General features: G+C 35.5%; 1 protein-coding gene across 2 annotated transcripts in view; it reads right to left on the reverse strand.

Annotated features, from left to right (window-relative positions):
* Window positions 1-25,051, reverse strand: part of RAD54B (RAD54 homolog B) — a 142,932-nt gene that overhangs the window by 14,259 nt on the left and 103,622 nt on the right. For both annotated transcript variants that reach the window (XM_077167218.1, XM_077167217.1), the window contains exons 9-10: window positions 20,895-21,034; window positions 5,635-5,925 (exon numbers count right to left, since the gene is read on the reverse strand). In XM_077167218.1, coding sequence (XP_077023333.1) covers window positions 5,635-5,925; window positions 20,895-21,034 — 431 coding nt within the window. The remainder of the gene's footprint in view (window positions 1-5,634; window positions 5,926-20,894; window positions 21,035-25,051) is intronic.

The raw sequence follows: 25,051 nt of genomic DNA on the forward strand, positions 1-25,051 counted from the left end.
CAAAATGATTTTAACACGGTTCATGTTTACTTTTTTAGTTGTAAGAGAGAAAAAAACGCTCAGTAATGGAAAAAAATGGAGATTAAGAACCTCCTGATAAAAACTAAGGTAACATAAAATTTTAACAGGTGATTATTTGATCATTTTTGAAAAAATTAACATGTACCCTATTTAGTTAATTATAGAAGTCCTAATACCTTCTACCTTCACCCAACAAGTACAGGATTATTATCCATATGTAACTACGAGTAAGAAAGAAAAAGAAAAGAGAGGGAAATAGAGAACTAACACTGTTACAAAATCTGTCTCTCCCAAACCCTGAGATTTGTTAGCCCTAATACTTTCCTCTCTTTCTCTTCCTTCTTGCCTGTTATTGCTTTTGTCTTCTGATTGTGGGCTCCTCACAGTACCTCTCAAGTGAAACTCAAAAACAAACAATAGTCGGCTAAATCTCATCACTTTCGTCTTCCAGAAAGAACAATGCCACCAAAAAATTAGAGAAATTTAGTCTTAATTATAGTAATATTTTTTATTTTACTAACAGTAAATAGTAAATAGTTTTTAGAATAATTTTATTCCAAAGTAATTATTAGCATCTCTGAAATTCCCCATTCAAAATTGCCTAGCTCACAGGTGAACACATAATAACTAGACATTATGGTTATTAATGACTATGCCATTTTTTTAGGTTAAATTCTTGAGATTGCGAGTCTCCTTGTTCATCACATTTACCAGATTTGTCACAGCTTTCGCAGCTTTTTAAAATTCAACCTACCTTCCCTGCCTGGTAGGCTTCCTCATTTTTCTGCCCTATTATAGAAGTCTTATCAGTACTTGAGGACCCAATGCAAATTTCACCTAATTATTCATAGCCTCTTCTTGTTTTTTGTTTTGGTAACGAGTATACCTTTACAGTATACACAGTACATTTCAACTCCAGCCTATTTAATTGAGTATAGCTTTTTGTACTTCCCTGTTGTTTTCATGTGTACTCTCTTTCCTCTTTCTAGAATTACCTACAGGTAGGGAATCCCCATCCCTTAACCCACCATTAGTGTAAAATGCTGGGCACACAGTAATAATTTTAATTTGATTTATTCCCAAAATACAGCAAGATTTAGGTAAATCACTGGTAAAGTCACTGGATTAGAAATATTTGGCATGCTAAGATATTTATGTCACTGGGATATAGAGGATGAAAGAGGTGGTTGCTGGCAGTATCATGTTAGGTCTCTCAAGCACAGGTCATCAAAAGACAAGAGGTACTTGGCCCAGGTCATAGCTTTTCACATTCAGAAACCTGAATATGCTTAATCTCTAAGGAAATGATTTACATGAATCAAATCAAGAGGCTGAATAATATATTAGAATGAAAATTTATTGACTCATCTAAGAGCTCTGCCTACTTAAACCAACGGCTCTATGCATTTTTTCCTATAAAAGAAGGCCTATAGCAGAAGCCAAATTACTAGTATAAGACTGTCTGGTGACCATTAAATCAGAGAAAAAGAAGATGGGCAATCTTAACGTACAATTTTTTAACCAAGAACAAGAAATAAGAATCATTTAGGAAAGGTTATTCAAAATCCTCAAACCTTGCAGGGTTTCACTCTCAGAGTTTAAATCGGTAGATATGTGCTGAGGCCTGGACAAATGTAGTTTAAAAAGCTTCCCAGACATTTTTAAAAAAGCGACCCAGGAGATTATAATGTAAACCCCTAATTAAGAATCAACTAATGGATAATATCTTTATGCTGTGATAGCATGATGTATCAACTCCATCATAGGGATTTACAAGTCATACTTCTCACATCAGCTTAATCAGAACACTGTCTCCCCAGAACAGGTCACAGATGGTAGCCTCTGTGTAAACCAATACCCTTTGGTGAGGGGTTAAAACTTACGATTTTTTATTGGTTTCATTTCATTCACATTTCCTAAAGAGAGACCCATCATCTTGATTGAACTGGGAAACAACCTAGTCTCAACAGGAACACATTTTATAAACTGTTGCATAAAGATGATTTATGCAACATCTTTTATGAAACAAGGGCTTGTTTCAGCCATTTTCATTGTTCCTTATTTGCTATGATATTAGAGGAAAGCTCTTCCTGAAGAAGTCTCTGATTGTAAATATGCATCTTATTTGAACCTTGTAATATCCTATCCTGTTACTAGTGGACATACAGAAACAACAGAGAAATACTCTAGTTCCTTACTGCTTTCTTCAAGAATGTGCAATGATACTCTAAGTTAACTGTCACATTCTGGGCTATCATAAAGGTCTCCCTTTTAAGGAAACATTTCGGGTTTCTATTTTTGATGGGCATGATACTCAAAGGGTTTAATTTTTATCACCGTATATAAAATCTGTTTCTTAAAAAGCTGCTTAATAAATACAATCCTGCCGACTGCAATTACAGAAAACTGAATTCTTCCAAGATTAACATAAAACAATTGCAGATTAAACTTGAAGAATTCTGATGAACACTCATTTTCTAAGTACATAATTAATGACCTCAAGTACAATGTAGTAAAATTTCACTGTTTTCAAAATATGGTTTTACTGTTTTTAAAAAAGGGTATTACTAGTTACAGTACAACTTTTATGGCCAAGCCTTCTGCTAAATTCTTTTACATGCTATTTAATCAAATTGTCACAATAACACTATAGGAAGTTATTATTCTCTCTGCTTTCCAGATGGCATAACTGAGGATCACAGATATAACCTCTCCATTATTAAGCTAGCACATAGTTAAAGAATAATAAGTAGTAGCATAAAGACTGAAATCCAGGTCTAATTCAAAACAAAAAACTCTTCCTATACTCCAAACTGCCTTATGTACATTAAATTTCCAAGTGGTCAATTCACCTATGTAGTGATTAAAATCATACTTTAGAGGGATGGGAGAAAAAATATGGAACTATTAAACTTTACCACTGTGGAAACCCCTGATACTGTGTCAAACATTAGGGACACCCACGTCAATAGGCCAAGCCCTTGATCTTGAGGCTTGCTCTTGTGAAGCTTATATACGTAGTGGAGAAACTTAGCCTACCTAAAGTATGCCTGAGACTTACTTCCAGGGGACCTCTTTTAATGTTGGTTTTTTTTTTATTGTGAAATATATATGCATTATATATATTGTGTGTGTATATATATATACACACACACACATTATATATACATATATACATTATATACTGTGAACATACATACCAAAAAAAAAAAAAAAACACACATAAAAAAGCAATAAATTTCCAAGTACATTTTAAAAAGTAGTTACAGAACAGATTTTAAACCTTGGTATGGGTTCCATGATTTTTCATTTTTTCTTTTAGCTGCTCCAAGACACTGGGGACCAACAGAAATATCAATATAATGATTCAGCAGTCATATTCATTTGTTAAATCTTTTCTTCGCTGTTATATTCCTCCTTCTCTTTAAATAACATATATACAAAAAAGCAATAAATTTCAAAGCATATCACAACAAGTAGTTGCAGAACAGATTTAGGAGTTTGGTATGGCATTGCTGATCCCACAGTGCCAGGGAGAGTTTCAACCCTTGATGTCATGTCCCACACAGGGAGCAGAGAACCTCTTTTGTTACAGATGTGGCTTCTCTCTAAGCCCAACTATGCAAACGAAATCACTGCCCTCCCCCCTAAGTGGGATATGACATCCAGGGGTGAATGTCTCCCTGGCAGCGTGGGAGATGACCCCCAGGAATGAGTCTGGCCCCAGCACAGATGGTCATCAATGCCATCCTGATCAAAAGGGGGGAAAGAAATGCAACATATTAAGTATCAGTGGTTGAGAGAGTTCAAATAGAGTCGAAAGGCTACTCTGGAGGTCATTCGTATGCAAGCTGCCATTAGACATTGCTACCTACCATAATTTGCCAACCCCCAACCAAAACCATTCCTGACAATCCTAAAGAATACCTAGGGCATTACATAAAATTCTACAAAGGTTCCATGCACTAGGCAAATTTCCAGAAACCTACAACTTCCAAGTGCATCTTGAAATGCAGAGGGGCCAACTTCTCCAGAACATCAACTAGTTCCATCCCCCTATCCCATATTATCAACAGCCCCCTCCAATATGAAAAAGTTAGAATGGGCATAGCTCAAATACCCCTAAAGAGTGGGATAAAGATCAAAGGTGATGGTGGAGTTATACAGAGAAGATGGGGTTTAACAAACGAGTAGGATTGCTGAATCATTATATTGATATTCCTTTTAGTCTCGAGTATCTTAGATCAGCTAGAAGTAAAAACTTAAAATTGTGGAATTATAACCCATACCAAACTCTGAAATCTATTCTACAACTAATTGTTACAATGTGAAATTTATTGCTTTTTTGTATATGTTATTTTTCACAAAAAAGAAAAAAAAGTCAATTGTGATGATAAACACTCAGCTATATATGATGATATTGTGAACCACTGACTGTACACTTTGGATGATTACACGGTATGAGAATACATAATATATAGCAACAAAAAATAAGTAATTGAGGGTGGGCCATGGTGGCTCAGCACGCAGATTTCTCGCCTGCCATATCGGAGATCCGGGTTCGACTCCTGGTGCCAACCCATGCAAAAAAAAAGTAACTGAAAAAAAATCACACAAGTATTTAACCTGTGAAAAACTTCACCATATATTCAGAGAAGAAAATAGGAGATTTAAATATAGTAGAATATAACTAAAATTAAGTTTCTCTACAAAAAAAGAAAAGTATTTATGTACATCTTTGATCCCCCATTTCCCCATCAAAATTTCCTCATCAATACTTCCTCATCAAAACTTGACTTACTACATCAGAAGGAAAGTTGGGAGGTTAAAACATGGGAATGTTTAACACAGTGAATCCTACGGTAGACAATGTCTTTGATTAACTGTACAAACATAAAAAAGTTCTTTTATGAACTAGAACAAATGTACAACACTATTACAAGGAGTGAAGGAGGGATATACAGGAAAAAAACAACCTGCTGCAAAGTATGAATTACAGTTAACAGTAATATTTTAATATACTTTCATCAAGAGTAACAAATGTACCACATCAATACTAAGGGTCAGGAATAGGAGGGGATAAAGGGTATGGGAGGATTTGGGTTTTCTTTTTTATTTTATTTCTCTTTTGGAGTAATAAAAATGTTCTAAAATTGATCATGTGATCTAAAATTGATCATGTGATCTATGCACAACTATGTGATGAGACTGGGAGCCAGTGACTGTACACTTTGGATTGCTGTATGTTGTGTGAATATATCTCAATAAAATTGCATTAAAACAATACTTGACTGACTATACTAACACGAAATAAGAAGGGAGAACAGGACAGTATCAGATAAGGTGCCAAAGGGCATCAAGCAAAACTCTAGAAGGCAAGCTCCCAGACCCATTTTATTCCTAGTTTAGCTCTAGAAATGTGAATCCATTCTGAAAAATAATCAGAAGGCTGGATAAGATCTATAGTAGAATAGATACTATTCTAATATCGGGTTGGCTGCAGACCTTTAAGAAAACCCACAAATGCAACCACGGGATTACCCCAGTCTGCCCTCCTGAATTCATATGACATAGAATTCTCATACCCCTGACCTAGTCTTACAAACCACTTACCTTTATAGAGTTGAACAAAAGGCAGGGATGATTGCATAGTTTCTTAAGAGCTCCTATACATATTAGATGTGGACTATTTTCCAACAATCCTTGAAGACAGAATCTGATCACCTGAGAACTCAATAGTTTTCGATAAAGCTCAATTTGTAGTGCTCCTGGTCGGCAAAAGACTACAGTCTCTATTTTAGGTGGAAGATATTTATTTATGACTTCCTGGGTTCTTCTAAGGACAAAGAGTCCAGTGAGGCTAGTAAGTTCAGCTGCTCTTTTTTCTCCCAACTCCTTTTCTTCCTAATGAAGAATACCAGATATTAAATAAAATTTTTACACATATAAATCATTCTGTTGAAATGAACATTAAATATTTTGTAATGATAAACAATTTACTAATTGCCTCCCTCTAGATCTGTGTTGAAACAAAAGAAATTAAATAAAAGTTTAGGGATGGAAAAAACAACCATGATCTCTTTAAATGTTCAGCATGGTAATTTAATTAAGTAAAGCCACAGTCTCCTAATTGTTTGTTTGGTTATTGGCACCATAAAAACCCATCAGTAATCAGTTTACAAACTAAATTATTTCAGAAAGTAAGCTATTAAATGAAGATTCTGCAGGTATATGGTCTTAAAACTATCAATGAAGAACCGATATGGAAACTAACAGGATTTCTTAGAAAGTAACAGGATTTCACAATGTTTAAAGTTACAAGTCAAAAAAATTACTAGCACAAGAAACTGCAGATTATTTCAAAATCATTACAAACTGTTCATTAAAGATTGCTATTTCATTGCAACTCAAAAACATAATTTGGGAAAGCAACTACATCAACATGACAACATAACACATCCCCTGGAAAAGCCTCCACTCAAAATGAACTAATAAAAGGACAAATCCCACTTGCTTGGAAATCTGGAGTACAACAGAGGTTGGAGAAAGACTCTACAAATGTTGAATTGAAGAAAACGGGGAAAAAAGGCATCAAAATCAGGTAAGAGATGTACATCCTGAACCCACCAGTCCGGATATCCCTTCCCACTCTACATAGCTTAAGTCACGCAGAGACAGCACAGCCTAGGTTTTTCCTGCCAAAGATATAGACCACAGAGACACTCACGACAAAGAGTTAGAATCTCATGCATATCCAGGCACAGAGACCCAAGTCCACAGCGACACAGGGTAGAAAATAAGTAGCTGAGGAGCACTGCAAACAAAAGTGCCATCAGGAAAAAAGAGACCATAGCAGAACTGTTGGCAAGAACTGCTGTCTAGTATCTGTTTGGTGGACCACTTAAATGCAAAATAGACCTCTCTGGATTGGTCCCACCTGGCTCCTCAGGGAAGGATAGCCTAACATGGAAGAAACCAGGAGCAGAAAAGTCTCAAAGGAAAAAAAAAAAAAAAGACAGGGAAGCAGGGGTGGGGGTGGGGGTGGGAGATGGGGGGATGGACTGAACAGCTGAAGACAGGGTGGGTCCCAGAACTGTAAAGTGTAATGAAAAGGGAACACTGAGAGAGGAAGAAAATTTAAACAAATCATAAAAGCTGGGGAAAAAATTCTACAGAGACAAACACAACAGATCAAGATTCTCAGAGAAGGAACAGAGGAAAGGAAGCTTTCTCCTTGGGGTAAAACAACTGCATGAAAAAGGGAAATCTTAAAAATTGTATTGCATATGCAGAGGAGGAATCAGATGCAGAAGAGTTGAGAAAATCTGAACAGTTAAACATGAGCTACTCTACAGGTCCAGAATAATCTGAACTAAGTGTTAAAGAAGTGTCTTAACACAAAGCCAATCAACAATAAAATCCTACGCAAGAGGGAGAAACTTTCCTTCAGAGTTAACATATCAAAATAATAAGATGTCCAAACACCAGAAAAAATTACAAATCATAATAAGAAACAGGAAGATATGGCTCAGTCAAGAGAACAAACTAAATCTTCAGAGTAGATACAGAATTTGGAGCAACTAATCAAAGAAGTCAAGCAAATCTCTTAGGTCAATTCAAGAAGATGAAGGAAAATATGGATAGAAACAAACTAATGCTGGATATAGAGCTAAAAGCTTTTGAGAGAATTTGTGAGCAAAAAAAATGAATTCACAAGTTTAAAAAGAAACAAATTATGGGGATGAAAAGCAAAATAATGGAGATTAAAAATATACAAGAGGTATACAACAGCAGATTTGAGCAGGGAGAAGAAAATCAGCAAACGAGAAATTTCAGGACAACTGAAACCAGACAGTCAGAAGGACAAAGAGGGAAAAGAATAAAAGAAATTGAGCAGTATCGTAGGGACTTGAGGGATAATATGAAGTGTGCAAACATACACATCATGGGTATTACAACGAAGAAGAAAAAGGGAAGGGTCAGAAAGAATATTTGACGAAATAATGGCAGAAAATTTCCCAACTGTTATGAAAGACATAAATATACATGTTCAAGAAGTGTAACATACTCCAATTCTAATAGATCTAATCCGAGACACACACTAATCAAAACATGAAATGCTAAAAAAAAAAAAAAACCAAACAAGAGAGAGAGAATTCTGAAAGCAGTAAGAGAAAAGTGATTCATCACATATAAGGATTCTCAATAAGATTAAGGGGCAATTTCTCATCAGACACCATGGAGGTAAAGTGGCAGTGGTATAATATAATTAACATACTAGAAGAGAAAAATTGTCAGCTGCAAATTCTTGATCTGGCAAAGTTATCCTTCAAAAAGAGGGAAAGTGAAGAACATTTACAAAGAAGCAGAAACTGAGAGAGCATGCGACCAAAAGACCTGCCTTATCAGAATACTAAAGGGACTTCTTCAGGTTGAAAGGAAAAGACAGAGAAGAGTGACTTGGAGCAGTATGAAGAAGTGAAGATCTTCAATACAGCTAACTAAATGGGTAAATACAAAACCCAGTAGTACTGGATCCTCAATATATAACTCAACTCTTTTATTCCTATAAGAGTTAGAATGCAATTGAACAATAAAAAGTCATATTTCCTGATAATATGCATGTAAAATATAAAAAAGTAATATGGGATAAAACAACACAAAGAGGAAGCAGAGGGATATGGGAGCATAGAACATGTATGTCATTGAAGACAAGCTGGTATCTTTTCAAATTAGTAAGCCAAAGAGGTGGGTGGTATAACACAAACCTGAGGGTGACTACAAAGAAAGTATTTTAAAAAATACACAAAACCAGAAATAAGAAAGGGATCATTTAGATGCATCAGAAAAGATCAACTATACAGAAAAGGAGGGTGCAATAAAAGAAAAGGGAGGCAAAAAAGACACGACATATAAAAAAAAATGGGCAAAATGGCTGAAGTACGTATTGCTTTTACATCAACAACACTGAATATTAATGAATTAAACTCCCCAATCAAAAAACAAAGATTGGCAGAAGGGATTTAAAAAAAAACCATGATCCAACTATATATATATTGTTGTTTATGAGACTCACCTTAGATCCAAAGACACAAAGATGTTGAAAGTGAAAGGATAGAAAAAGATAATCATGCAATTTGTAACCAAAAGAGAACAGGGGTAGCTATACTAATATTGGACAAAACAGACTTTAAGCCATGTTACATGAGACAAAGAAGGACACCATATATTAATAAAAGGGTCAATTCAGTAAAAGAAATAATAATCATAAATATTTATGCATCTAATCACAGTCCCCCCAAAAATGGAAGGGAGAAATAGACACCTCTAAAATAATAGTTGGAGACTTCAATATATCACTCTCATCAATAACATAACTTCTAGACAGAAGATCAATTAAAAAACTTTAATAATACGATAAATGAAAAAGACTTAGACATATACAGAACACTGCACCCTAAAACAGCAGGACATACACTCTCCTCAAGTACACAGGATTTATTCTCCAGGACAGACCACATGCTGGGTCTCAAAACAAGACTCAATCAATTTTAAAAGATCAAAATTATAAAAAGCATCTTCTTTGATCACAATGGGATGAAGCTGTAAAAAGGCAAAGAACTGGAAAATCCACAAATAGATGTAAGTTAAATAACACACTCTTAAGAAATTATTAGATAATCAATAAATATATTGAGACAAAGAAAAGTGACAATACAACATATCAAAATGTATAGACACAGCAAAGGCAGTGCCAAGAAGGAAATTTACAGCCCCTAAACACTTACATTAAAAAAGAAGACTTCAAAGTAAAGACCCAATGCCCACTTAGAGGAACTAGAAAAGGAACAATAAACTAATCCTAAAGCCAGCAGAAGGAAAGAAATAACAAAAATTAAAGCAAAGCCCTTTCTCCTCCTGCTCCGGCGGCTCTCCAACCACCACCGTGCCCTCTTCTGCCTTCACCGGCTTCTCCACCACCAGCCTCGACAGCCTTGCCACCCTCACCTTTCCTCCTCCAGAACAGCTCCTGGGGGAGTGGAGACAATACAGAGCAGCTCCTGGAGCCACGACGGAGATCAAAGGGACGGCGTACCCCATCCTGGAACGGCTGACTGTCTGGGAGAACCAGCTCCGGTGATATCGCCGAGGGGCGCGGGCTTTCCCGGGCGGGACGGCAAGCGGCCGGAGTCCCTCCCTTCCTCCTTCCCAGGCCGGCTGGCAGAATTGGGCAGGCGGTCCCCTTGGGCCGCGGCGGCTGGCACCCCCACCACACAAGGCCCCCCGGACCAACTGAGAGAGTTGGGTCAGAAATCCCGAGACTGCGGAGAACGGTGACCGGGGGGTCCCTTCCAAACACGTGACTCCCCGGTCCGGCTGGGAACAGTGCATTCTCCTGGGCTGCGGCAGCTGGCGCCCTCCCGCCGCGCTTGGCCCCCCGGGCCGACTAGGAAAATCGGTCGGGCGCTCTCCCGTGCTGCAGTGACCGGCGACCCTCCCTGCATTTGGACCCCCGGGCCGGCTGGCACTCTTCCAAGACGCTTTGGCTGCCGAACCTCCCCTACGGCGAGAGTTTTCCAAAGTTAAAGGACCCACAGCAACTTTCACTGGTGGAACCCGTGGACAAACGTGTGCCACGAGCGCCACCTACTGGGCAGGATAAGAAAAACAGAACCCAGAGATTTCACAGAAAAATCTTGCAACCTGTGGGGTCCAACACCCAGGGAAATCTGACTAAATGCCCAGACGCCAGCAGAAGATAACGGATCACACTCAGAAAATTGAAAATATGGCCCAGTCAAAGGAACAAACCAATAGTTCAAATGAGATACAGGAGCTGAAACAACTAATGCTGAATATACGAACAGAAAAGGAAAACCTCTTCAAAAACAAAATCGATAAATTGAGGGAGGACATGAAGAAGACATGGACTGAACAAAAGAAGAAATAGAAAAACTGAAAAAACAAATCACAGAGCTTATGGAAGTGAAGGATAAAGTAGAAAAGATGGAAAAAACAATGGATACCTACAATGACAGATTTAAAGAGACAGAAGATAGAATTAGTGATTTGGAGGATGAAACATCTGAATTCCAAAAAGAAACAGAAATTATCCGGAAAAGAATGGAAAAATTTGAACAGGGTATCAGGGAACTGAAGGACAATATGAACCGCACAAATATACATGTTGCGGGTGTCCCAGAAGGAGAAGAGAAGGGAAAAGGAGGAGAAAAACTAATGGAAGAAATTATTACTGAAAATTTCCCAACTCTTATGAAAGACCTAAAATTACAGATCCAAGAACTGCAGCGCACCCCAAAGAGATTAGACCCAAATAGGCGTTCTCCAAGACACTTACTAGTTAGAATGTCAGAGGTCAAAGAGAAAGAGAGGATCTTGAAAGCAGCGAGAGAGAAGCAATCCATCACATACAAGGGAAACCCAATAAGACTATGTGTAGATTTTTCAGCAGAAACCATGGAAGCCAGAAGACAGTGGGATGATATATTTAAGTTACTAAAAGAGAAAAACTGCCAACCAAGACTCCTATATCCAGCAAAATTGTCCTTCAAAAATGAGGGAGAAATTAAAACATTCTCAGACAAAAAGTCACTGAGAGAATTTGTGACCAAGAGACCAGCTCTGCAAGAAATACTAAAGGGAGCACTAGAGTCAGATACAAAAAGACAGAAGAGAGAGGTATGGAGAAGAGTGTAGAAAGAAGGAAAGTCAGATATGATATATATAATACAAAAGGCAAAATGGTAGAGGAAAATATTATCCAACAGTAATAACTCTAAATGTTAATGGACTGAATTCCCCAATCAAAAGACATAGACTGGCAGAATGGATTAAAAAACAGGATCTTTCTATATGCTGTCTACAGGAAACACATCTTAGACCCAAAGATAAATATAGGTTGAAAGTGAAAGGTTGGGAAAAGATATTTCATGCAAATAACAACCAGAAAAGAGCAGGAGTGGCTATACTAATATCCAACAAATTAGACTTCAAATGTAAAACAGTTAAAAGAGACAAAGAAGGACACTATATACTAATAAAAGGAACAATTAAACAAGAAGACATAACAATCATAAATATTTACGCACCGAACCAGAATGCCCCAAAATACGTGAGGAATACACTGCAAACACTGAAAAAGGAAATAGACACATATACCATAACAGCTGGAGACTTCAATTCACCACTCTCATCAATGGACAGAACATCTAGACAGAGGATCAATAAAGAAATAGAGAATCTGAATATTACCATAAATGAGCTAGACTTAACAGACGTTTATAGGACATTACATCCCACAACAGCAGGATACACCTTTTTTTCAAGTGCTCATGGATCATTCTCAAAGATAGACCATATGCTGGGTCACAAAGCAAGTCTTAACAAATTTAAAAAGATTGAAATCATACACAACACTTTCTCGGATCATAAAGGAATGAAGTTGGAAATCAATAATAGGTGGAGTGCCAGAAAATTCACAGATACATGGAGGCTCAACAACACACCCTAAACAACAAGTGGGTCAAAGAAGAAATTGCAAGAGAAATTAGTAAATACCTAGAGGTGAATGAAAATCAAAACACAACATATCAAAACTTATGGGACGCAGCAAAGGCAGTGCTAAGAGGGAAATTTATTGCCCTAAATGCCTTTATCAGAAAAGAAGAAAAGGCAAAAATGCAGGAATTAACTGTCCACTTGGAAGAACTGGAGAAAGAACAGCAAACTAATCCCAAAGCAAGCAAAAGGAAAGAAATAACAAATTAAAGCAGAAATAAATGAAATTGAAAACATGAAAACAATAGAGAAAATCAATAAGACCAGAAGTTGGTTCTATGAGAAAATCAATACGATTGATGGGCCCTTAGCAAGATTGACAAAAAGAAGAAGAGAGAGGATGCAAATAAATAAGATCAGAAATGGAAGAGGAGACATAACCACTGACCTCACAGAAATAAAGGAGGTAATAACAGGATACTATGAACAACTTTACGCTAATAAATACAACAATTTAGATGAAATGGACGGGTTCCTGGAAAGACATGAACAACCAACTTTGACTCAGGAAGAAATAGATGACCTCAACAAACCAATCGCAAGTAAAGAGATTGAATTAGTCATTCAAAAGCTCCCTAAAAAGAAAAGTCCAGGACCAGACGGCTTCACATGTGAATTCTATCAAACATTCCAGAAAGAATTAGTACCAACTCTCCTCAAACTCTTCAAAATAATCGAAGTGGAGGGAAAACTACCTAATTCATTCTATGAAGCCAACATCACCCTCATACCAAAACCAGGCAAAGATATTACAAAAAAAGAAAACTATAGACCAATCTCTCTAATGAATATAGATGCAAAAATCCTCAATAAAATTCTAGCAAATCGTATCCAACAACACATTAAAAGAATTATACATCATGACCAAGTAGGATTCATCCCAGGTATGCAAGGATGGTTCAACATAAGAAAATCAATTAATGTAATACACCATATCAACAAATCAAAGCAGAAAAATCACATGATCATCTCAATTGATGCAGAGAAGGCATTCGACAAGATTCAACATCCTTTCCTGTTGAAAACACTTCAAAAGATAGGAATACAAGGGAACTTCCTTAAAATGATAGAGGGAATATATGAAAAACCCACAGCTAATATCATCCTCAATGGGGAAAAATTGAAAACTTTCCCCCTAAGGTCAGGAACAAGACAAGGATGTCCACTATCACCACTATTATTCAACATTGTGTTGGAAGTTCTAGCCAAAGCAATTAGACAAGAAAAAGAAATACAAGGCATCAAAATTGGAAAGGAAGAAGTAAAACTATCACTGTTTGCAGACAATATGATACTGTATGTCGAAAACCCGGAAAAATCCACAACAAAATTACTAGAGCTAATAAATGAGTACAACAAAGTAGCAGGTTACAAGATCAACATTCAAAAATCTGTAGCATTTCTATACACTAGCAATGAACAAGCTGAGGGGGAAATCAAGAAACGAATCCCATTTACAATCGCAACTAAAAGAATAAAATACCTAGGAATAAATTTAACTAAAGAGACAAAAAACCTATATAAAGAAAACTACAAAAAACTGCTAAAAGAAATCACAGAAGACCTAAATAGATGGAAGGGCATACCGTGTTCATGGATTGGAAGACTAAATATAATTAAGATGTCAATCCTACCTAAACTGATCTACAGATTCAATGCAATACCAATCAAAATCCCAACAACTTATTTTTCAGAATTAGAAAAACCAATAAGCAAATTTATCTGGAAGGGCAGGGTGCCCCGAATTGCTAAAAACATCTTGAGGAAAAAAACGAAGCTGGAGGTCTCGCGATGCCACAGTGGTCAAAACAGCATGGTATTGGCATAAAGATAGATATATCGACCAATGGAATCGAATAGAGTGCTCAGATATAGACCCTCTCATCTATGGACATTTGATCTTTGATAAGGCAGTCAAGCCAACTCACCTGGGACAGAACAGTCTCTTCAATAAATGGTGCCTAGAGAACTGGATATCCATATGCAAAAGAATGAAAGAGGACCCGTATCTCACACCCTATACAAAAGTTAACTCAAAATGGATCAAAGATCTAAACATTAGGTCTAAGACCATAAAACAGTTAGAGGAAACTGTAGGGAGATATCTTATGAATCTTAGAACTGGAGGCGGTTTTATGGACCTTAAACCTAAAGCAAGAGCACTGAAGAAAGAAAGAAATAAATGGGAGCGCCTCAAAATTAAACACTTTTGTGCATCAAAGAACTTCATCAAGAAAGTAGAAAGACAGCCTACACAATGGGAGACAATATTTGGAAATGACATATCAGATAAGGTCTAGTATCCAGAATTTATAAAGAGATTGTTCAACTCAACAACAAAAAGACAGCCAACCCATTTACAAAATGGGAAAAAGACTTGAACAGACACCTACCAGAAGAGGAAATACGGATGGCCAAGAGGCACATGAAGAGATGCTCAATGTCCCTGGCTATTAGAGAAATGCAAATCAAAACCACAATGAGATATCATCTCACACCCACCAGAATCGCCATTATCAACAAAACAGAAAATGACAAGTGCTGGAGAGGATGCGGAGAAAGAGGCACACTTATCCACTGTTGGTGGGAATGTCAAATGGTGCAACCACTGTGGAAGGCAGTTTGACGGTTCCTCAAAAAACTGAATATAGAATTGCCATACGACCCAGCAATACCATTGCTAGGTATCTACTCAAAGGACTTAAGGGCAAAGACACAAACGGACATTTGCACACCAATGTTTATAGCAGCGTTATTTACAATTGCAAAGAGATGGAAACAGCCAAAATGTCCATCAACAGAAGAATGGCTAAACAAACTGTGGTATATACATACGATGGAATATTATGCAGCTTTAAGACAAGATAAACTTATGAAGCATGTAATAACATGGATGGACCGAGAGAATATTATGCTGAGTGAGTCTAGCCAAAAACTAAAGGACAAATACTGTATGGTCCCACTGATGTGAACCGACATTCGAGAATAAACTTGGAATATGTCATTGGTAACAGAGACCATCAGGAGTTAGAAACAGGGTAAGATAATGGGTAATTGGAGCTGAAGGGATACAGACTGTGCAACAGGACTAGATACAAAAACTCAAAAATGGACAGCACAATAATACCTAATTGTAAACTAATCATGTTAAAACACTGAATGAAGCTGCATCTGAGCTATAGGGTTTTTTTTTTTTTTTTTTTTTAACTATTATTACTACTTTTATTTCTTTTCTCTATATTAACATTCTATATCTTTTTCTGTTGTGTTGCTAGTTCCTCTAAACCGATGCAAATGTACTAAGAAACGATGAAAATGCATCTATGTGATGATGTTAAGAATTACTGATTGCATATGTAGAATGGTATGATTTCTAAATGTTGTGTTAATTTCTTTTTTTTCCGTTAATAAAAAATAAATAAAAAAAATTAAAGCATAAATAAACAAAATAGAGAATTTTAAAAAAGCCAATAGAGAGCATTAATAAAAACAAAAGTTGATAATTTGAAAAGATAAAAAAAAAATTTAAACCTTTAGCTAGACTGACTAAGAAAAAAAGAGTGAAGATGCAAATAAATATAATCACAAATAAGGAGGAGACATTACTACTGACCCCACAAAAGTAAAAAGGACCATAACAGGATATTATGAACACCTGTATGCCAAAAATTAGACAACCTAGAAAAAATGGACAAATTCCTAGAAACACATGAACAACATACACTGCCTCTATAAAAAAACAGAAAGTCTTAACAGATCAATTATAAAGGGAGATTGAATCAGTCATCAGAAACCTCTCAACAAGGAAAAACCCAGGGCCAGATGGCTTGACAAGAGAATTTTAGCAAACATTCATAGAAGTAAAACTAATCCTGCTCAAACTAAAAAAATTGAAAAGAAGGAAACACTACCTAACTAATTCTATAAGGTCAACATCACCCTAATACCAAAACCAGATAAAGATATTAAAAGAAAATTACACATCAATATCTCTTATGAATATAGATTTTAAAATCTTCAAGAAAATAATAACAAATAAAATTCAATAGCTCATTGAAAGAATTATATACCATGATCAAGTGGAATTTAGCTCAAGTATGCAAGAGTGGTTCAAGATAAGAAAATCAATTAATGTAATAGACCTTCTTAACAAAACAAAAGAGAAAAAAAATGCATTTCAATTGATGAAGAATTGTTTCTGGCTAATCTCACTCAGCATAATATCCTTAAGGTCCATCCATGTTGTTACATGCTTCATAACTTTATTCTGTCTTACAGCTGCAAAATATTCCATCGTATGTATATACCACAGTTTGTTTAGCCACTTGTCTATTGATGGACATTTTGGCTATTTCCATCTCTTCACATGCTATAAACATTGGTGTGCAAATGTCCGTTTGTGTCCTTGCCCTCATGTCCTCTGAGTAGGTTCCTAGCAATGGTATTGCCAGGTCATATGGCAATTCTATACTAAGCTTCCTGAGGACCCGCCAAACTGCCTTCCACAGTGGTTGTACCATTTGACATTCCCACCAATAGTGGATAAGTGTGCCTCTTTCTCACATCCTCTCTAGCACTTGCCATTTTCTTTTTATTGATAATGGCCATTCTGGTGGGTGTGAGATGGCCAACTGATTTCTGACAAGGTTTCCAAGTCCCTTCAATTGGCAAAAAATAGTCTCTTCAACAAATGGTGATGAGAGAATTGGATATCTAAATGCAAAAGAATGAAAAGGACTCCCTAGCTCACATCACATAAAAAATTAACTTAAAATGGATCAAAGACCTAAACATAACAACGAGGACTCCCAGAAGAAACACAGGAAAGTATCTTCAGGATCTTGTTTCAGGCAATGGATTCACAGGCTTTACACCCAAAGCACAAGCAACATAAGGAGAATATACATAAATGAGACTATCAAAATGAAAAACTTTTGTGTTTCAAAGGACTTCATCATGAGAGTGAGAAGATAATCTACTCACTAGTAGAATATATTTGGAAACTACTTATCTGATAAAGGTTTAATATTCAGAATATATAAAGAAACCCTACAACTTAAACAACAAAAAGAGAAACAACCCAATTCAAAAATGGGCAAGAGGGTAGGTCATGGTGGCTCTGCAGGCAGAGTTCTTCCCTGCTGTGCCAGAGACCTGGGTTCAATTCCGAGTGCCTGCCCATGCAAAAAAAAAAAAACAGGCAAGAAACTTGGATAGACGTTTCTCCAAAGATATATAAACAGCCAGAAAGCACTTGAATAGATGTTCAATATCATTAGTCATTTGGGATATCAAATCAAAACCACAATGAGATACCATTTCACACCTACTTGATTGGGTTCTACTAAAAAAACAGAAAATTGTAAGTGAAGAGGATGTGGGGAAATAAGAACACTCATTCACTGCTGGTGGAAATGTAAAACAGTGCAGCTTCTGTGGAAGGTAGTTAGGCCATTCCTCAGAAAGCTAAATATAAACATACCATATGACCCATCAATTCCACTGCTAGGTATATACCTAAAAGAATTGAAAGCAGGTACTCAAAGAAATACTTGCTTGCTGATTTTCATGGAGGCATCATTCACAACTGCCAAAAGATGGAAGCAACCCATGAATGGATTGGCAAAATTTGATATATACATACAATGGAACATAATTCAGCATTAAAAAGGAATGAAATTCTGATTCATGTAACTTTATGAACAAACATTGAAGACATTGCGCTGAGTGAAGTAAGTCAGACATGAAATAACAAATATTGTATGATTTTAAAGATACGAATAATTAGAATAAGCAAATTCATAGTCAGAATCTAGACTACAGGTTACCAGGGTCTGGGTTGGGGGTAGAGAATGGGGAGTTAATGCCTAATGGTGGTGATGGCAGCACAGAATTGTGAATGTAATTAGCAGCTGAATTATATATGTGAATGTGATTAAAATAGGAAATTTTAGGTCATTTATATGCTACTAGAATAAAAATTTTTTAAAAAACATAGGCCTCTATAACACAGTGAACCCTATTGTAAACAGTGTGATAGTTAATAGCATAATTTAAAAAATGTTCTTTCATGAATTACAATAAATGTACACTAATGAAGGTGCTAATAGCATGTGGTATATCTGAACTCTGTATTTCATGTATTTTATTTATGATATTTCTGTAAGCCCACAACTTTCACATTATATATATATATACATATATAATGTAAATGAAATATATGCTTAAATTCTCTATTTAGAATCTTTTTCAGAATATAGAATTTCAGTGAGGATTTTAAAAATCTCATATGTACATATTTGTTTCTGTAAAAATCATAGACATTTCCCTTATATTTTAAAATTATTTTAAATTTTAATTTCAAAAGTAATTTTGATTTTTATTATAAAAGTCCCTAGAATGAGCTGAGATTCAGCATCAAGGGATTGAGAAAACCTTCTCGACCAAAAGGGGGAAGAGTGAAATGAGACAAAGTGTCAATGGCTAAGAGATTCCAAACGGATCAAGAGGTTATCCTGGAGGTTAGTCTTACGCATTAAGTAGACATCACCTTATTATTCACGATGTAATCGAGAGGCTGGAGGGAACTGCCTGAAAATGTAGAGCTGTGTTCTAGTAGCCATGTTTCTTGATGATGATTGAATAATGACATAGCTTTCACAATGTGACTGTGTGATTGTGAAAACCTTGTGTCTGATGCTCCTTTAATCTATCTTGTAAGCAGATGAGTAGAACATATGGAATAAAATTAAATGATAAGGGGAACAAATATTAAAATAAATTTAGTTTGAAATGCTAGTGATCAATGAAAGGGAGGGGTAAGAGGTATGCTATGTATAATCTTTCTTGTGTGTGTGCATGTTTTCGTTTTATTTCCTTTTCTGTTGTCTTTTTATTTCTTTTTCTGAATTGATGCAAATGTTCTAAGAAATGATCATGATGATGAATATGCAACTATGTGATGATATTGTGAATTACTGATTATATATGTAGAACGAAATGATTATGTTAAGAATGTTTTTGTTTGTTGTTAAGTTTTTTAATTAATAAATAAATAAATGAAAAATAAAAGAATAGGTTCACTGAGGAAAAGTCAGAAAATGCAGATGTGCAAAAACAAGAAAATTAAAATCTTTAATCACCCAGAAAATATTACTGTTATCAAGATTTTTTTATGTATATCTTCCCAGTTTTTTTATGTATATCTTCCTAGTCTTTTATCTTTGCATATATATGAAAATATACTTTATGTTTTATTTCTATTTGATACAAAACCAGGATGCCAAACTACAAAGATTCATGAAAAAAAGGAACCAATCAATTTTGCTCATCACTGTATTTCCCTAGTGTCTAGCACTTAGCATTTAGCACACTTTAGGGGCTTAATATCTATTGTGTAAATAAATGAATGTGACATTATTTTAGATAATATATAATGAATATTTTCCATTAAATAAACACATAAACCATTATTTTGTATAGCTCCTGATATACGGAAAATGATCAATAATTATTTATTAACTGATTATTATTTTTCATTAATTCTGAGACCTTTTTTCACACTTTAACTTCTCTAAAATAGGATGCTTTTTACAAGCACTAACTTCTTACAATTATAATAAATAGCATTTTTTATTTAGTGGAACATAATGGTGCACCTTACAATAGTGGCATCTTAGAGTCAATAAAATAGGGTCTGTCAAATATGCAGACCATAATTTAACCATTTTCCTACCTTTAAAAATAAAGTTTATTGCTAATTTTTCACCCTTAGAGTTATATCCTTAAGCAAACCTATGAATATTTCATTGCAATAAATTCTTAAAGGTGGTATTACTAGGCCACAAACATATTCAATTTAAAGGCTTTTGATACAAGTTATTAAGTTTTCCTTCAGAACAGTTGTACCAATTTATATTACAACCAGCAGAAACTGGTACTCTCATCTACAGTTGCTATAACAATAGAAACACACCAGCTAAGACACCAATAGAAAAGTAAAAAAGCTACTTTATGACTATTTTGGTTTGCTTTTATCAATACCAATAAGGATGAATATTTTTATATGTTTACTATCATTTGTATTTCTTTGTAAAGTGCCTATTTACCAATTTTAGACATGATGATTTTATTTATTAATGTAAGGAATGTAGGAAGAGATGAAGGGTAGTGAGAATAAATAGTTTATTATAATAATTTAAGTTTCTCTAAATAGAAATAATACCCAGCTACAGATGATTTTCCCAGACATGTTATTCTATTTTTTTTTAAATATTCATTAAAGTAAGTAATACCTCAGAAGCAGAAGGTTGTCTTGATAAAATGATGGGTTCCTCATATATTTTTCTATAGGCTGACAAGGAACCTAAAATTCCTGGATTTACAAAATCAATTAATGTAAAAAACTCTTGCAGATCATTCTGAATTGGAGTACCTAAAGAAAGATAAAAGTGATGAGAAGATCAAGTTTGTTGATATGTTTTCAATTTTTACAATCACAGGTATTAACAGAAATTGGTACTCTCTTCCCTAAGAGGATTTTATATATACAAGCAAATTTTCTAAAACTGAGAAAAAGTATCCAAAAAAACTTGAAAAAAAACAGCAAAGTTTTAATTTGGGTCATGTACTAAATACTTATTTAGTACAACAGTGCTGGCTCTGGAGTTCAAACCATGCCTGCCTCACTTTCTCTCCAACTGACCTTGGGCAAGTTACTTAGCCCAGTTTTGTTATCTATAAAATGGGTAGGATAATAGTAGTTCCATAGTAAACTGAACAATGTCTCACTTATATGAAGTAACTACACTATGCAAATCCATAGAGACAGAAAGTTACCAGGGGGAGGGCTGGGAATGGGGACATAATGCATAATGGGTATAGGGCATCTGTTTGGGGTGATGGGAAAGTCCTAGTAATGAATGGTGGTGAGGGTAGCACAACATTGTGAATATGATCAATCCCACTGAATAGTATGCTATGTATGAATAGTATGTTATAATAGGAAAGTTTATGTTACATAAATGCTATCACAATTTTTTAAAAAGTAGCAACTAAACAGACAATGATAATTAAATGCAATCCATGATTCTGGACTGGAGCTAATAACAGAAGACAAAAAGCCCAAAAGGTCATTATTGGAACATATGAAAAAACTGGAATACAAACTGTAAGCTTTATATCAATGTTAAATTGCTTGAAATTAATAAATGTACTTAAGGTGGTTGCATAAGTGAATTAATATGTTCTTGGAAATGTACATGGAAGTTTTACATGTTCAAGGAACACAATATATAAAACCTACTCTCAACTGTTTAGAAAATAGTAAATTAGGTAGATAGCCAGACGAATGGTTGGATGGAGGGATCAATGGATTAATGGATGGATAGGCTGAAAGACAGAATGATATGGCAAATGCAGCAAAATGTTAAAAGTTGGTGGATCTGGGTATCTGTGTGTGTGATGTGTTAGAGTTCTCTACATGGCTCTTGTATTATTTTTGCAACTGTCCTCTAAGTTTGAAATTTTATATTGATGTACATTTTGTTAAGCCTTTAAGAGAACATCCATGATGATGACTAATAAAAATAGGGAGGATGGAAAAAGCAAGAGGGAAAGAGAAAGGTATAGTGATCATGTGGTTGGCATTCATCCAATCTCAAATGATTAATCCAAGCCAAGCACGGTAGCCCCATCTCCTTTGCCAATGATCAGTGTAAGAGTTTGTTTCTTAAATTGTGTTCCCTGGAAGCAAAGTTGGAGACAGCGATTTGGGTGCACACAATTTAAGAAAGAAGTGTTCTCAGAAAGGGAATAAGGGAATCAGGAAATGGCAGGGAAAGAAAATATTTAAGGATGAGATCACTGTTACAATTCAGCCTCAGTCTGATCCTATAGGGATAAATTACACTACAAAGCTTGTCCTAAAATTACCCTGAGGCAAGGGGGCCAGAATTTTTTACTTACCCAAGTGTCAGTCAATCATTGACTGCAATTTACAGAGAGAGGCACTGCAAGGGAAGAAAAGGAGCTCTAATTCAGCCAAGAGTAATTCTCCAGGGAAGGTGGAAATTATGAATCATTTCACCAACAGTCCTAATAGCTGCTGGATGTTCAAGGAATATGATATATAAAACAGGTGCTTCAGCCCAGAAAAGGGGATGTAGATGTAGTCAGGGCATCAAGAATTGCTACCAACAGAATGTGACCCATCCTAGCCAATGAGACATGAAGGGAATTAAATGAGGGACTTCTGAGAAAGTTTCCTCACTCCTTAAGATAGAGACACAGGAAGAGCCAGGTTCTGTTCTTTGGCTGACACCACATCTACACGTGATGTCTGGAACTGCTGCAGTCACCTGGTCCCAATCTAAAGATAAAGATAACACCAAGTATGCTAGAGTAAAGGACAAAAAAACAAACAAACAGTATATCTGACAATATTGTTGAGCTGCTACCTATATCTAGACTTCCAGTTATGTGGGAAAATATGCACATTTGATTCCAATTCTGTTACTTGCACCTGACATTATCCTGACTAATACACAAGGTAAAGAAGCAAAAGCAAAATTGGAAAAAAAGAAGAATAGTGAAACACAAGAAAGGCTAAGAAAAGGAAATCATGGCAGAAAATAAGAAAGAAAAAGGAAGGAAGAACAAAAAGAAGAGAAGGAGCATACAGCTACAACAGAGCCAATACACCAGCATAGTATAATTCTGAGTATCTAGAGGTAGCTTGGTCCTTAATTCACTGCTTTTAGGGCTCTCCTCTAATTCTAAACTAGATGGAACCTGTAGAAATAGCTAAACAATCTACTTTTAAAAGCAGCACAGCAATGTCTTATAAAGAGAAGAAAGAAGGAAACACTTAAGATTTCCAAGTCAGGTTGGTATGTTTACTAAAACTATTTTCAAGTCCATAGAAGAAAACTTTCAGGGAAATGAAAGAACTTTTTCTCTTTCCATACTCCCACCCCTCCTTTCAAAAAGCTTTTACTTTGTTTTTTTATTGATTTATATAATGAATAGACATAAATCTATTATAACCCACAACCTACATTTACTATATCCTCTTCCATTACCACTATAAAAATTCTAAGAGCTCTTTATATATATATATATATACACACACATATATATACATATATTTTCCCCGTTTAGGTCCTATAATACACTTCTGAGAATTTATAAAGAAAAAGAAAAAGTATATGCTAGTAGATATTCACCACATTATTTACAATGAGAAAGAATTGGAAATTAATAAATAGTAATTAAATGCTCTCCTAAGCACTAGGCTAGATAATACCAGGAAACAATATTAAAACATATTTCAAAAAAGCATTTGCAGAATTCCTGATATTGTCTCAAGCAAAGGACTCCCAATTTAATAAGTCAAGCCCTCAATCTTGTGGCTTCCTTATAAAACTTAATTTTGCAATGGCAAAGCTAAGCCTACTTATAATTATGCCAACACATCACTTCCAGGGAACCGTTATTGTTGCTTAGATGTGGCCTCTCTCTCTAAGTCAACTGCAAATAAACTCACTACCCTCCCTCCTTACGTGGGACATGACTCCCAGGGATGAGCCTATCCCTGGCATCACAGGATTGAAAATACCTTCTTGACAAAAAGGGGGAAAAGAAATGAAACAAAATAAAGTTTCAGTGGTTAAGAGATTTCAAATATTGTCTAGAGGTTATTTTGGAGGTTATTCTTATACAAGCTTAAGCCAAATATTGCAAAAGTGCCACAGTATACCAAGCTTCAACTAACAGTAAAAACCCTAAAGAATATCCTGAGCTCTATCTAAGACTTCATAAAAGTTTTTCATAGTAAGTTTATTTTTTCAGAAGCTTAAGGCCTCCCAATTGTTCCTATGCCAGATATACCCTAAAACCCAGAGGTGCCAATCTCTCTAAGAACATCAACCAGTTTCATTCCTCTATCCCATAAGGTTAAAACCCCTTTCCAGCATAAAGAAGTTAAAATGGTCATTCTTAGATAGTTTCTGAGCATCTATTATGCATGTAGCACTATACACACTCATATAAAACATGTACTTCCAAAATAAGAAGCAAATCATCTTAGCAGTAAAATACCTTGCCATTATAAAAGATAAGATTCCCTTCAGTCAATTCTAAGGAGATAAAAAAACAAATACCAGGATTTCTAAATTTAAAAGGTTCTAGTTAGTTTTTATCCAAAATCATAGCTCAGGGAGTAGTAGTGACAGGGACAGGAAAGCAGAAACAAACTAAGATTAACAAAGCAAGAAAGAAGAAGGACAATGTTAATTCCTCAGATGAAACTATATGACTAGATTCCATCAGAACTTCCTCGGGCTGAGGTCCCAGAATCAATTTTCTACTGTAAATTCTATTAAATTCAATTTCAAATGCTAGTTAAGTTAGTATTTGCTTATAACTGAGAATATTAGTAAACTGTCCATTT

The sequence above is a fragment of the Tamandua tetradactyla genome, chromosome 6 (assembly GCF_023851605.1).
Source record: "Tamandua tetradactyla isolate mTamTet1 chromosome 6, mTamTet1.pri, whole genome shotgun sequence".
Lineage (NCBI taxonomy): Eukaryota > Metazoa > Chordata > Mammalia > Pilosa > Myrmecophagidae > Tamandua > Tamandua tetradactyla.